We start from the raw sequence: 16,280 nt of genomic DNA, 5'->3' as shown, positions 1-16,280 counted from the left end.
GTTCAGCATCTTAGCTGTGGAGGGCAGTGTCACTGGCCCTCATATGTGGGATCCGAACCGGGGCCCTCTGGTATCCCAAGCGAGTTCTTAACCATCGTGCCACTCGGCCGGCCCTCATTTGTTTCTTAACATTGCTGTAGAAGGTGAAGATACAGCAGTAAAAAAACACAAGCCCCTGCCCTCATGGAGCTTACAGTCTAGTGGCTGGAGAGAGAAATAAAGCAAGATATTTTTTCTGTATTGTGTGTTAGGCCAGGGTTAAATGCTGAGCTGAAAAAATAGTGTTTGGGGAGAATAGGGCATGTGAGTTGGGAGGTTGTGATTTCAATAGCATGGTCAGGGAAGCCTTGCTGAGAAGCTGTGGACCTGAAGAAGGCCAAGAGTTGGGATGGGGGAATCTGAGAAAAGAGCATCTATGGCAGAAGGAGCAACAAAAGTCCTGAGAAAATACAGGGTCTGGTGCCTCCCAGACTCATGGAGATCAGGGTGGCAGAGGGACAGAGGGTCAGAACAGATGAGAACCAGTGAGCACATGCAGATGGCCTAGACTTCTTTTGGACATTTTACGTTCATTTGCATTTCTTTTCTGAGTGAGATGGGAAGCCATTGGAGATCTATAAGCAGAAGAGTGCATACTAGCTCTCCTACGTATTTTAATGGGAGCATTGTAGCAGCCATGGGGACATACGGCAAAAGCTGTATAAGGCTGGAAACTTCTGCATTCCAATGATACAGGAAAAGACCATGGTGCCTGCAGTTAAGGAGCTGGCAGTGGATGTAGAAGAGAATGATCAGGTTCTGGATACTTTTAGGGAACATTTTGCTAATTGACTGGCTTTAGGGCGTGAGGGAAAGACTGGCAAAAGATGTCTCTAGAGTTTGTGAACTGAGCAACTTGAAGGGTTTACTGAGAAAGGGAACACTGCAGGATAAGCAGGTTTTTTTAGGGGACTATCTAGAGCTTGGTTTTGTTAAGATTGGTTAGAAAGATATCCCTGAGGGTACATCTGTGAGTAGGAGGACGCTAATGAGATGCCCAGGGTGCAAAAATGAAGGAGATGTTGAACGTTCACCTCCTTAAGTCTTGCCCTTAAATCTTGTGCTCTAATGCCTCACTTGCCTCACTCTGTTCATGGCCCTGCAGGAGGACAAGTTGAAGCAGTTTGCAATTGCAGAAGACTGCAGGGGGTGGGGTGGGGAGTGGCTGGAGAGGTAAATCTGGGGTTATCAAATGCTTTGAGTCTGTTTCCTTCCATGTAAAATAAGGATGTTAATAATTATCTCAGTGTTTGGGGTGGGGGGGGTGGATTAAATAAGGCAATGATTTTTATCTTTTGAGATAAATACTGACTAATGATATGGTTGCACTTAGGTGGCAATTTATAAAAAGAAAGCACTAGAAGTTGAAGGGACCTCTTTGGCTCAGATGGCAGATCTCTTCTGGTCGTGTGAGGAAGAACAAGGGCCAGAACCACCGAGGAACATGGGAGAATCCAAACACAGTGACAAGGATGCTGATACTGAGCTGATCTTTGTTGGAGTAGAAGACCATGTAAATGAAGATGATGATATTCTCTTTGTCAGAGTGATTTCCAAATCAAAACCAGTCATTTCAAACATTTTGAATAGAGTGGCCCCAGATTCATATTCAAAAAAAAAGAAAAGCTGCTTGAGTCAAGATCCTGCTTGCACATTACAACCTGCAAATTACATGACCCCTACATCAAAAGCAGTGGCCATCTTCCCAGCTTCTCAATCTGAAAGGGGAGCAAGAGCTAGTCCTATTATTTTTGAGCCTTCATCTAAAGCTGATTATAAAACAAGCTCATCACAAGTTGTGCCTGACAGTTCTTCAGATTTGCTCTCTCCATGGTCTAAGGGTCTACTTGGAACTGTGCTTTCTGTAGGAGGCAAGGATAAAAGTCCTCGTGATTTAAAGCGACTTTCTGCTTTGGATACAAATAGTGGAAATCCCAAAAGACCTAAACTTAGTGATGGAATCCCAGGGGGACATTCTTCAGCTGTGGCCCCTTCAGGGGTCTCTCCTATAGTAAACACGAGTACCCCCTCACAAGATGTCCCTTCTTCACTGAACCCTGTTCAGAATGGAACATCATTTCCTTGGTCTTATGCAAATGACAAGGCACATTTCAATCTTATGGATCCAGACAGAGCAAATAGTTTGGAACGGCTGGAAAAAACAGACTTTCTGTGTCTAGCAAGTCAAAACAAATCTGTTGATCCCAAAAAAGAAAATCTGGCTGTGTTACTTCATGACTTTTACTACGGACAGTATAAAGGAGATGGGCAGCCAGAACAGAAGACGCACACAGTCTTTAAATGCCTCAGCTGCTTCAAAATTCTAAAAAATGTCAAGTTTATGAGCCACGTGAAGCACCATTTGGAACTGGAGAAACAGAGGGGTGACAGTTGGGAAATCCACACCACCTGCCAACACTGCCACCGGAAGTTTCCCACTCCATTTCTGCTGCAGTGTCACATTGAAAGTGTACACACGTCCCAGGAGCCCTCTGCTGTCTGTAAAATTTGTGAATTGTCATTTGAAACAGAGCAGGTTCTCTTACAGCACATGAAGGACAATCATAAGCCTGGGGAAATGCCCTATGTGTGCCAGGTTTGCAATTACAGATCGTCTGCCTTTGCTGATGTGGAAACACATTTCAGGACATGCCATGAAAACACAAAGAATTTGCTTTGTCCATTTTGTCTCAAAATTTTCAAAACTGCAAAATCCTATATGAATCATTGCTGGAGGCATTGGAACAAAAGAGTCTTCCAGTGTTCCAAGTGCCGGCTACAGTTTTTGACTTTTAAGGGGGAAATGGAGCACCAAACCAAGAATCATCAAACATTTAAAAAGCCAGAGCAATTGGAAGGATGGTCTCCTGAAACAAAGGTTGTTATTCAAGTTTCAGTTCAACCAGGATCCAGAGGTGTAGCATCCATTATTATGAACAACATTGATCCTCAACTGTCACCTCTTAAAACTAAAAGGAGGGTGACTATGAACTCTTAAGTATTCCAGACATCACTGAAGCTACGGTTCTTGTTAAAAATTGTTCTGCCCACCTCCAGGAAATCTGAAAGACAGAATTGAAGTTAGGACCTCTGTACATCATGGCTGTAGATGCCAGCAAACAATATCAACAACTGTCAGGTTTTACAGTGACAATTCTTCAGCTCCCTACTGTGGAGAAGTAGCTCAGAAGTCTTCTTCATACCCCTTCCCAGTCAACCCTGTCCCCAAAAGTAACTATGTTTCTGACCTCTACTACCTTAGAGTGGTTCCTGTTTTTCAACTTTAAATAAATGGAATTGCACAATAGATAGTCTTTGTTTTCCTTTAAATAAGTGAAATGCAGTCTTGCTGTAACAGTAGCACATTCTTTTTCTTGCTGGGTAGAATTCCCTTGAATACAGTACCGTTTTATATATCCATTTTACTGTTGATGGGCTTTGAGGTTGACTCTTTTGCTATTTTGAATAAAGTTTGTATGAGGTTGTGCATGTCTTTTGGCAGATATATGTAGTCATTTCTCTAGGATGTGATAGAGAGGAAGTTCTAGAATTGTAAAGATTTGGCTTTCTTAGTGCAGATACTGCCAAACTCTTTTTCAAAGTGACTGAAACAACTTACATTTCCACCAGCAATACTGAGAACTCCATTGCTACAGATGCAACACTTGGTACTCAGTCCTTTTCATTAGTGTCATTTTCTTGGTTTTAGTGGTATCACATTATTTTCATCTGCATTTCCTTGAGTTATGATCTTGAGAATAATTTTTTCATACGGCTATTAGCCTTTTGAATATTACCCTCAAGTCTTGCCTCCTTTTTTTTTTTTTTTTTTTAACTAGGCTGTCAACTGGGAAGGGTATAAGGGAACTGATGGGGCACTGAAAATGCCCTCAATCTTGACCTGGATGGTAGTTTCATGGGTGCTCATATGTGCTTCTTGGGGTGTCTTATTTAAGAAATTATCTACCAAAAACATAAGTATATTCCTCCTATGTTTTCTTCTAGAAGCTTTACTGTTTAGCCTTTAACATTTAGGTCTATGATCCATCTCAAATTTACTGTTTTGTTTATGGTGTGATAAATCATGGTATCAAGGTTAAGGTTTTCATACACATATTCAAATCCACCAGTATTTACTAAAAATCACTCTTACTGTATTGCAGTGGAAACTAAATCGGGTAGATAACTGTATATGTATTCTGGACTCCAATCCACTCCATTTGTTTAGTTCTCTATTCTTGTGCTAATGCCACATTTATTGTTGTTTTTAATTATCTTAGCTCTGCCTCAGTTTGTGTGATGGTTCATTTTATGTGTCAACTTGTTTGGGCTAAGGGATGCCCAAATAGCTTGTCAAACGTTTTGGGTGTGTAAGGGTGTTTCTAGAAGAGATTAGCATTTGAGCTAGGCATTTATCTCAAAAAGTTGTAAAGAAGAGCAACAGAACCTCTAGCGATAAGGAAGAAATAATAGAAATAATAGTTAAATTAATGAAATAGAAAATGGCATTATTGATTAACAAAATCAAAAGCTTTTTTTTTCCCCCCCAAAAGAACACTAAGACTTCTGGCAGAATTGAGCAACTAAAAATAATTCTGTAAGGGGCCAGATAGTAAATATTTTAGGCATTGTGAATGTGACCTCTGGCAATTCGTCAACTTTGCAATAGGAAAGGGGCCATAGTCAATATCTATAGGAATGGGCATGTACTGTGTCTCAAAACTTTAATTGTAGACATTAAAATTAGAATTCCATATAATTTTCATGTCAAAAGGTAATCTCTTTGTATTGAGCTGTTGGAAAAGTCATGAAGCATTTTTGCAACGAAAACAGAAAAATACGTCATGACTTTTCCGACAACCCAACAGTTTTTTTCCAGCCATTAAAACATGTAAAGCTCTTAGCTTGCTGCAAGCTGTACAAAACCAGGTGGCAGGCTAGATTGGATTAGTCCCAGATGCAACTTCAAGAGAATGGGCGGCAAAAGTTAGTTGTATGGTCAAGTAGTTCCTTACATACTGGCAGGCAGCTTAGTGCTTTTATGGAAAAGGGACCATCATTGAGGATTATGAGAGCTGGATGGCAGGTGGGCAAGCTTATCCCCTGATGGACTGGGAGCCGGCTCTGCGGCCCTGAATCCCGGCATTCCGTGGAACCTTGACCACTCAAGACCCTTTCAAGGCCTCAGTCATCGCTCAGCCCATTCCCCTCTCAGCCTGACCCCTACCTCGGCGGTTGCCACCCGGGGTGCCAGAGCACGCGCAGGCGCCTGAGCCGTCCTCGCGGCCAATCAGATCGCAGCGCCGGGAGCCCAGCACGCCCGCACCTCGCAGCCAATCACTGGACGCAGCGTGCGCGCGTGCGGAGGTGTCGGCGGCGCCTGGACCCTGAGGAGACGTCGTCGCCTCAGGCTTCGCGCGGGGAGCGCGGCACGCCGGGTGTGTTTCAAGCTGCGCCTCAGGCCGGGTGCGCGGCGGGCAGCGCCGGGACCGCCGCGGACAGGGACCGGTAAGGTCGGGGCGTGGCGCGGCCCAAGCGTTCCCTGAGGGGAGTCAAGGGGAGATGAAAAGGGTTCTGCGGCTGCGGTTTCGCGGGTCACGACACCGCACCTGGCCTAGCAGCCGGTCTCTGTGTCGCTGCAGGTAAGCGGCTCCTGTGTGTCCTGAGACCCCTCACACACACTACTCTCCTAATCTCAGCAGGCGCCGCTTTCAGGCAGCCTCCCCTCCCCCTCCTGGCGCGGCGACCCCACCCCCCAGGTATGGAGAAGGCGCCTGTCCTGCCTCTAGATGCCCTCGCTTTTCACTGCCCCAGCGGGGGTCTCTTGTGGAGACCAATCCAGCTAAATCTGAAACCGAGTTTGTAACGCCAGACACCATTCTTGAAAATCTGTTGGCCCAGACCGTTTAAGACCTTTAAAGCATTTAAGCGTTCATTTATTGGTCTCTCTCCCCTACCGCAACACCTTGTTTATTTTCGTCGTTTGCTGTATCTCTCTCTGCCTGGACTCTAAAGCAGCCCCCGCCCCCGCCCTAATAAACTCCTGAGAGCCAGGACCAAGGGTGATTTCAAAGCTTTTGATTTGGGCAGTGCAGATAGAATATTTAATTTACTGAGATAGGTAGATTGGAGAAACAGGTGTGGGGAAAGGAATGCAGTTCTTCTTTCCGGTTGAGAGATGCTTGAAAAACATCCCAATGGCAATATCAGGTAGGAAATGGGATAGAAAATATTCTGTAATCTGTAAGTAATCTTAATCCTATTCTCTGGTTGCCTCAAGGATGTGATCTTCTGCCTGGAATATCTCCAGTTCTTAGAAGTTTCAGTGAACACCTGAGGTAAGATGAGGGAAGTCTGTCATGAGGACCACAGTTGTATCTTTTTTCCTTCAGCTTTTCTCTTGTTTTCTTCGGTGCTAACACACTACTATTTAGACACCTTTTTTTTTTTTTTAATCTGTTTTCTGTCTCTCTTTAATTTTGTTTTTTTCAAGAGTGTTATGTAAATGGAATTATACAGTATGTGACCCTTTTTTGTTTTTAAAGTTTTTATTGGGGAATTGGGGGAGAGGAACAGTGTTGGGGAATTGGGGAAGGGGACCAGCCAAGTTGTTGTTCTTCAGTCTTCGTTGTGGAGGGTGCCAGCCGCCATCTGGCTGCCCATCGGCAGCTCATGGCCTGTAAACTTAAGGTGCTGTGTTCAGTCTTAGTTGCGGGTGGGCATAGCCACCATCCCATGTGGGAGTCAAACCAGCAGCCTTGTTGCTAAAAGCACACGCTCTCTCCACTGAGCCATCCGGGTGGCAGCTCAGCTCAAGGTGCCAAGCTCAGTCTTAGTTACAGGTGGGCATAGCCACCATTGAACAGGCAATCTTGTTATTACACCAGCTGAGCCATCCTGCCACCTGTTGGCAGCTCAGCAACAGCTCGGGCGCAGCGTCACTGGCCCATGTGGGAATCAAACCGGCGGCCCCGTTGCTCAGAGTTTGCGCTCTGAAGCCAACTGTTAACCAACTGAGCCACTCGGCCAGCCCTAGACACCATTTCTTCAATGTGTGTGATCTGCCTCAGAATGATATATTCAGGCCAATCATTGATTAGATAATTTTGGAACCGTCTAAATTACTTCTGTAGAAAAGGGGCAGGTTGTGGTGACATTCTTTTACCTGATCCCTTGCAAGGAAAAAAAAAAGTAAGAACACCATAGATTTTTAAGATACGTAAAGCTGATTTTTTTTTACCATGTTCTGAGGCTAAAATGGGCTGCTATACATACCATAAGATTTCAGCTAATGAAGTATTAATATGGTTCGTTCAGGGTAAATGTGTATTGGCTAAAATGATTACGTGGGATTCGTTTGTTAATATCTATATCTTTTGCCATAAGGGCTTTATTTCTGTAATTGAATGTGGCTGAATAGGGAGGGGAGGCCATCTGAATTCATTTCATGCCCATAGGCAAGTTTATAGGAAAATTGTATATCCAGCAACTTGTGTATATAGCTCAGTGAGACCCATTGTATGGTTACTTATCTATTGCTGTGTAATACATTATCTCAGAACTTAATAACTTAAATGTTTATTATTTCACAGTTTCTGAAGGTCTGGAATCTGAGAATGGTTTAGCTGGGTCTCTCATGTAGCTGTAGTTAAGCTTTTGGGTGTATCTGCAGACTCAACTTTTGTTAGATGATCTTTGTCTAAGCTCACTGTTAGCAAAGGGCCTCACTTCCTCACTCTGGGCCTCTCCATGAGGCTGCTCATGTCATGGCAGCTGGCTTCCCCCAAGCTAGTGATTCAGGAGAGAGCTTGCACCCAAGATGAAGTGCAGACTCTTTTTCAAAAGTTAAGTGTGCTGCATTTACTTAGCTCAACCCTGCGATAGTGTGGGAGAGGGCTACACCGGAGTGTGAATACCAGAAGGTAAGATTCATTTGGGGGGCCGGCCGAGTGGCGCGTTGGTTAAGAGCTGGCTTGGGATGCCAGAGGGCCCCGGTTCGGATTCCACATATGAGAGCCAGTGACACTGCCCTCCACAGCTAAGATGCTGAACAACAGCTCAACCTGGAGCTGGGCTGCTGTGAGTCACTGGCGACGGTGTATTCTGCAGCCCCTGTGGCAGTGGGTTGCCATGGGCTACCGTGTGTAGCCAGCAGCCAGCGTGAGCGGCCAGCAGCCGCAGTGAGCTGCCGTCCAGAAGCCAGCGAGTGATCTGCCTCGCCCAGGAAGAGCACAATGAGGGTGCCAACTTGGGCCAGAGAAGCGACGTCCTCCACAACTAGACTGAAGAATAAAAGGATAGCAACTTGTCTGTTCCCCTCCCCCCAATTCCCCAGCACTGTTCCCATCCCCCCAATCCCCAATAAAAATCTTAAAAAAAAAAAAAGATTCATTTTGGGGCCATCTTGGAAGCTGGCTAACACCCATTTATCCACTGTTCCAACCTTTCTTTATATGATCTCAGGCATTGTCCTATTACTATGAGTGAATTGTTTGGCTCCAGGCTAAGGCCAAAACCTCTACTTGTGTACTAGATCAGGAGTCAGCAAACTTTTGAGATGGAAGAACCACCAGGGGTCAGCAAACTGAGGCTTGTGAGCCTCTGAAGTAAAATTTAAAATGAAAATAAAACAAAACTATCATAGTTTCATTTATAAATTTTTTAAAGGATATTATTCATATAATGGTGTTTATGTAAATATATATTTATGGCTCTTGAATAATTTTTAAATTGTTGTGAGGGACAGTATTGGATTTTCCAGGGGTCGGCAAACTTTTGAGATGGAACGTACCCAAAGAGCCGCATGTGGCTGGTGGGCCGCAGTTTGCCGACCCCTGCACTAGATCAAAGCAGTTCTTATTTATTCAAGGATATTATTTCAGTAAGCCTCCTCTTTGTCCTGGATTAACTTGTCTGTTTCTCTGGATCATTCCTATTGGCAAACAGACTGATTGTAATGTCACCTATCATTTAAAATTCATCTTTTGATGGCACATCTCCTTTCTGCCTATTTTATTTCATATTGGCTTGTAATTACAGGGAAATTTCTCCGAGTAGTTCATGTTTGCTGACCCCTATTCTGCCATTCTCCTTTAAACCCATTCTTTTTTTTTTTTTTTAAAGATTTTTATTGGGGAATTGGGGGGATGGGAATAGTGCTGGGGAATTGGGGGAAGGGGAACAGACAAGTTGCTGTCATTTTGTTCTTCAGTCTGGTTGTGGAGGACGTTGCTTCACTGGCCCAAGTTGGCACCATCATTGTGCTCTTCCCGGGTGAGGCAGATCAGTCGCCGGCTTCTGGACGGCCGCTCACTGTGGCTGCTGGCCGCTCACGCTGGCTGCTGACTACATATGGTAGCCCATGGCAACCCACTGCCACAGGGGCTGCAGCCTACACCGTCGCCGGCGACTCACGGCAGCCCAGTTCCAGGTTGAGCTGTTGTTCAGCATCTTAGCTGTGGAGGGCAGTGTCACTGGCCCTCATATGTGGGATCCGAACCGGGGTCCTCTGGCGTCCCAAGCCAGTTCTTAACCATCGCGCCATTCGGCCGGCCCTAAACCCATTCTTGTCAAGCTTACTAGTTAATTCCATAATGCTTAATTCAATGCTCAATTTTTAGTTTTTATTAGCCAATCTATTGGCAGCATTTGTCAGAGTCATTTGTTTCCACCTCATTTGGATTACAGGATGCTGCTTGATTCTACCCACCTCATGACCCCCATGGCTGTGAGTAACTATTCACTCTTCATATTCTTTTCTGGTTCCTTCTCATCCCCATGATCTCTAACCAATGGAATGCCTCAGGGCTTATACCTCAGATCTCTTTCCCTAGGTGATCTCATCTGGTTTTGTGTTTTAAAAAGCACTACATGCTGAAGACCCCAAAATTTGTATACCTTGCCCAGACCTTTCCCTGAGCTCTATCTTTGTCTGCTCAGCATCACTCTTTGTTATGTCAGCCTCCTCTCCTTCATATCCCACATCCAATCCATTGACAAATCTTGTGGACCTTCAAGATATTGCTCTATAATCTGACCCCATTCCTAGTACCTCTATCTTCCCACCCTGTCTGATACTAACGTCATCTTTTGTCTTTATTATTTCAGTAGCCTCTTTAACTTATCTTCTGCTTCCAGTATTACCCTCTAAAGTCTATTCTTCCACACAGCAGTCAGAGCAATTTTGTTGAATGAAAAATGAAAGTCAGATCATATCACTGCTCACTTAAACTCTTCCCAGTGACCTCTCATCACACTTAGAGTAAAAACCAAAGAACTTTGAATGGCCTACATGAACTTACCTGATCTTAGTTCTACTTTACTACAAGGAGCTCATTTTTTGATGTCATCTCCAACTTGTCTCTTGATTGGCTTGCCTATGTTAGACTGTTGACCATTTTTATATTTGTTAAGCATGCTCTAGTCTCAAAGCCTTTGTATTTGTTGTTTCCTCTGATGGAGCAGTCTTTCCCAGATATCCGTAACCACTCCATACAAAATCCTGTCTCCATACTACCTCACCCATTTCCGGCTTTATTTTCTCTCTAGCATTTATAACCATTTGAAATTATATACACAATATAATATGTCTGTATATGTATATATTATATATATTATATATAACAAAATACATTAAGGTATTATAATATTATGTATAATAACATTTTATTATATATATTAAAATAATTATTTTCCAGTTACCGCTATTAGAATGTCAGCTCCCTGAAGAAAGGGTCTTTGTTTGGATCACTGATGTATTCCCAGTACCTAGGCCAGAACCTGGCACGTGGTAGGCTCACCAAACTTTTGAGTGAGTGGTCTTCCACTCAGATTGCTCTCACACACTATCCTAATGCTCCCCTGTCCCCCTTTCTCTGTGGTTAGGAGATTATCAAAACTATGCAAACTCTTTATCATTTGATTCCTGTGTCATGTCTCTGTTTCTCCGTCTTTTTATGGACAGGGATATGTTCTAATTCTACTGATTCGATGCTTTATAGTTGTAGTTCACCCAAAATAGTGGACATCAAAACATTTTCAAACTTGTATGTATGACCACACACAGAACCTCTAATGATGATCTTTCCATAGATAAGCTTCTCTCTAATGTCTTAAAAACAAAACAAAACAAAATTCCTTCTCCCTTCATTTTTTTCTTTTTAGACCCAGGAGTTCTTATAAGGGAATATTAACTTAGGGTCAATTTGATATGCTAAATAAAAATGGTAGTAGTGACTTTCATCTTTTGGCTTCTTCACACTTTATAAATGTGAGCACAAGCTATTTTAACCCTATCCTTTGTAAGCTCCTTATACTTGTAAACTACTTATATACCTGGGTCCATTCCTCATTTTGTCCCTTAAATGTGTAAATTAATCAGCCAGTCATTTGAATAACACTGAATAATACAATTTCGAGAGGTTAGCTTAAGCATTAGCATTATATGCGTATACATTTGAAAACAAAATATGGATGATCTGAAGAAGTCTTACCAGGATTTTTCCCCTGGGAGCTTCCCAATAGCAGGAAGATACTAGTCATGCAGATTTATCACAGAGCCCATCTGTACTGTGTAGAATATGCTCTCGCCACTCCAGATTCTTTATAATTCTGTTGACTAATTTATCACCCAAACTGGGGTATTTTTAAGAGTGAAAAGGGCACTATCAATAAATACACAAGGACAGCAGGTTAAACTGAGATTGTCCTGGTCAAACCAGAATATTTAGCAAGTCTACTTACAGTCATGTGCCACTTAACGATGGTGGTGTGTTCTGAGCAATGTGTCCTTAGTCAATTTTAGTCGTGCGAACATCATAGAAGGCATTTATACAAACCTAGATGGTATAGCCTACTATACATCGAGGCTGTATGATATAGCCTATTGCTCTGTAGGGGAGGAAAAATAATTTTACCTCTACTCTTCTGGGTTCTTGGCTGAGACATCCTGTAATAAAAGACAGATTAACAGGAGAAAAGCAAAAGTTTAATAACATGTATACCCCCTGTATACATAGGAGAGACCCAGGAAAACTGACTAACTTGCCTGAAGTTACTGAAGACACCACCTTAAATACCATCTTCAGCTGAAGATAAAAGAAGACCTTGAGAGTGGGGTAAGTCAGTTATGGGAGGTTACCAGGAAAAGCACAGTAAACAACGGTAAGGCTGTTAAGCAGGTTTAAATCCTTGTCTTCTGCATCGATGAATTTCTAGATACAAGGTCATCCCCCTCTTCCTGATATAGCCAGGGAGAGAGACACCCTTATAAGTGGAGATTTCCCTTACAAATGTAAGTGTCTTTTACAAAGGGTAACTTCTACTTGACTTTCAGTGCTTCTCCCATGTCTGCTGTTTCTTAAAATGAACCAGCCTAAGATAATCTTCATGCCAAGTAGACATATTTTGGAATAACAGATTCTGTTTCCCTACAGCTTGTAGGCTACAAACCTGTACAGCATGTTACTATAGGCAATTATAACACAATGGTAAGCATTTGTGAAATACATTGCGTTATGACATTACAACAATTATGTATTAATATTACTAGGCAATAGGAAGTTATTAGCTCCATTATAATCTCATGGGACCACCATTGTATATGTGACCTGTGTTGACCAAAATGTTGTTATGCGGCAAATGACTGTATAATTAATTTGGTGTTCCATGTCCTTAGTATCAGAAATGTCTACATTTTTATGGATAACCCTTCTATCCCCGGGAAGGTATGCCTCCCACCACAAATTTATAAATTATGAAGTCTGCTCAGGAGCTTTGAAAATTTAGTATCAGTTGTTGGGATATGGGGGGTCCCACCAGCCTATTGCTAAGCATTTTTTTCTTTGAGATATGATTCACATACCATAAAATTCATTCATTAGAGTATAAAATTGAATGAGTTTTCGTATATTTACAAAATTGTACAGCCTTCACTATTATCTAATTCTAGAGCATTTCATCAACCCTAAATCCCTGTATCCATTAGCAGTCACTCCCTGTATTAGTAACTACTATAACATTAACTATAACATTCCTGTCACTACTATAACATTAACACAAGATTGGTGGCTTAAAACAATGAAAGTTTATTTCTCCTCAGGTCTGGAGGCCAGAAATTTGAAATCAGTATCACTAGACCTAAATCAAAGTGTTGGCTACATTTTGCCCAGAGAATACATACCTTGCCTCCTCTTGCTTGTGGTCATGGCTAGCATTCTTTGGCATGTGGCCATGTCACTTGAGTCTTTTCATTGCTGTCTCTTAGTGTATGTATGAAATGTCCCTCTACCTCTTTTAGAAATACACTTGTGATGGCATTTAGGGGCCATTTGTGTAATCCAGGATAATCTCCCCATCTCAAAATCCTTAACTCAATCACATCTGCAAATACCCTTTTCCCAAATCAGGTAACATATACATGTTTCAGGAATTAGGACCTGTTATTTTGGTCATTATTTAACCTACTTTGGCTCCCCATTCCTTTTTTTCTTCCATCTCATGGCAACTACTAGTTTATTTCTGTTCGTATGGATTTACCTAATCTAGACATTTTATAAAAGTGGAATCATAAACTATGTGACCTTTTGTGTCTAACTTTATTCACTTAGTGTGTTTACAAGGTTTATCCATGTCATACATGTTCTGTGGTGCTTTATTCATTTTTATGGCTGAATAATAATATTCCATTGTGTGGCCATACCACAGTTTATCTATTCATCAATTAATGGACATTGGGATTGCACTAATGCTTCTGTGAACATTGTTGTGCAACTTTTTGTGTGGATTTATGTCTTCAGTTCTTTTTGCTATATACCTAGGAGAGAAATTGCTGGATCATATGGTAACTCATGTATATATATATATATATATAATTATATATATAATACATAATTATATCATTATTGAGGTACTGTCATCTGTTTTCCAAGGTGACTGTACCATTTTATGGCAGTTTCACCAGCCATATATGAGGATTCCAATTTCTCCACATCCTCTGCAACACTTGTTATTGTTCCTCTTTTTGGTTATAGCCAATAGTGGGTGTGAAGTTAGTGTCTGATTGTGATTTTGATTTACATTTCCTTACTGACTAGTGTTGAGCAGTATTTCTTGTGCATATTGACCATGTACATATCTTCTTTGGGGAAATGTCTATTCACATCCTTTGCCCATTTTTTAAATGAGTGAAACAAATTTACCATCTTAACCATTTTTAAGTGTTAAGTATTGGGTTGTCAGAAAAGTCTTGACGCATTTTTGCAACGAAAAACATAGAAAAAATACGTCATGACTTCCGACAACCCAACGTATTCAGTGTTTTTTGAAACAGATCTCTAGAACTTTTTCGTGTTGCAAAATTGAAACTATAACAATTAAACAACAAATTCCCCCTTTTTCCTCTCTCCCTAGATTCTGGTATCTACCATTCTACTTTTTGTTTCTTTTCTGTTGCTTTGACTACTTTAAATACTTCATATAAGTGGAATCATATAATATTTGTCTTCTTTGTGGCTGGCTTATTTTATTTACCACTGCCCTCAAGGTTCATATAATATGTGACAGGATTTCCTTTTTATGGCTGAATAATATTTCATTGTGTGTATACGTCACATTTAAAAAAATTCATCAGTTGATGGGACATTTGGATTGCTTCTACTGCTTGGTTATTTTGAATAGTGCTGCTGTGAACATGGGTGTGCCAATAACTCTTTGAGATTTTGCTTTCATTTCTTTTGGATATATATCCAGAAGTGGGATTGCTGGATCATATGGTAGTTCTGTTTTTAATTTTTTTGGGGAACTTCTATACTATTTTTCATAGCAGTTGCACCATTTTATAATCCAACCACAGTGCATCAAGTATCCAGTTTTTCCATATCCTTGCCAACAGTTGTTATTTTTTTTTTCTGTTTTTTTTTTTTTGATAGTAGCTATACTAATGGATGTGAGGTAATACATAATCATAGTTTTGATTCATATTTCTCTGACAATTAGTATGTTGAGCATCTTTTCATATACTTAACCATTTGTATGTCATCTTTGGAGAAATGTCTATTCAAGTCTTTTGCTCATTTTTAAATTGAGTTGTCTTTATTATGTTATAAGAGGTCTTTATATATTCTGGATACAAGTCCCTTATCACATAAATGATTTACAAATATATTCTCCCATTCTGTGGGTTGTCTTTTTACTTCCATGATGGTGTTCTTGAAGGACAAACATTTTTAATTTGATGGTGTCCTGTTTATTTTTTATTTTGTCATTTATTCTTTTGGTGTCTTGTTTAAGAAACCATTTACTCCTATTTTTTTTTAAAGAGTTAAGTAATCTTAGCTCTTACATATAGTTCTGTGATCCTTTTGGAGTTACTTTTTGTATATGGCATGTGGCAGGGGTCCTCTTCACTCGTTTGCATGTTGTTCCAGCACCATTTATTGAAAAGACTTATCTGTTCCCCACTGAATTATTTTGGTAATCTTGCAGAAAATCAATTGATCATTAATGTATGGGTTTATTTCTGGACCCTGAATTCTATTCCGTTGATCCTTGTGTCTATTCTTAATGCCAATACCACACTCTTGATTACTATAGCTTTGTGGTAAGTTTTGAAATCAGACAGTGTGAATCTACCAGTTTTGTTCTTTTTCAAGATTGTTTTATTCTGAGTCCCTTGCATTTCTATATGAGTTTTAATTTCTGTGAAAAAGTCAGGGATTTTGATAGATCAATTTTGGGAGTCTTGCCATTTTAACAATATTAAATCTTCTGATCCATGAACATGGGATATCTTTACATTTATTTAGGTCTATTTTAATTCCTTCTACAGAGTATTCATTATACAATGTTTTCTGTATAAAAGCTTTGCATTTATTTTGTTAAATTTATTCCTAAGTTTTTATTCTTTTTCATGCTGTTGTACATGGAACGGTTTATGTAATTTCATTTTCAGAGTCTAGTGTATAGAAATATAGTTGATATTTTATATTGATCTTGTTCTCTACAACCTTGATGAACTATAGTTCTAATACTTATTTTGTGGATTCATTAGGATTTTCTATATAAAAAAATCATGTCATCTCCAATGTAGTTTTACTTCTTCCTTTCCAATCCAAGTGCTTTTTTTTTTAGATTTTTATTGGGGAATTGGGGGGATGGGAACAGTGCTGGGGAATTGGGGGAAGGGGAACAGACAAATTACTGTCGTTTTGTTCTTCAGTCTAGTTGTGGAGGACGTTGCTTCA

The 16,280-nt window shown here is 40.8% G+C and overlaps 1 protein-coding gene and 1 long non-coding RNA gene across 2 annotated transcripts in view; both read left to right on the top strand.

Moving 5' to 3' along the window:
* The first annotated feature begins 1,426 nt into the window (after window positions 1-1,426).
* ZNF280A (zinc finger protein 280A) lies at window positions 1,427-3,042 on the top strand. The gene has a single exon (XM_019634467.1). It carries the CDS (start codon window positions 1,427-1,429, stop codon window positions 3,035-3,037), a length of 1,611 nt encoding a protein of 536 aa, XP_019490012.1. The 3' UTR covers window positions 3,038-3,042.
* Window positions 3,043-5,411: 2,369 nt separating this feature from the next.
* LOC109378000 (uncharacterized) overlaps window positions 5,412-16,280 on the top strand; it is a 50,620-nt gene continuing 39,751 nt past the window's right edge. Inside the window, exons 1-3 of the long non-coding RNA XR_002122948.1 lie at window positions 5,412-5,681; window positions 6,320-6,377; window positions 12,057-12,155. This is a non-coding gene — a long non-coding RNA (uncharacterized LOC109378000). The remainder of the gene's footprint in view (window positions 5,682-6,319; window positions 6,378-12,056; window positions 12,156-16,280) is intronic.

The sequence above is a fragment of the Hipposideros armiger genome, unplaced genomic scaffold, assembly GCF_001890085.2.
Source record: "Hipposideros armiger isolate ML-2016 unplaced genomic scaffold, ASM189008v1 scaffold_1686, whole genome shotgun sequence".
NCBI classification, from domain to species: Eukaryota; Metazoa; Chordata; class Mammalia; order Chiroptera; family Hipposideridae; genus Hipposideros; species Hipposideros armiger.
This window is presented reverse-complemented; position numbering and strand designations above follow the sequence as displayed.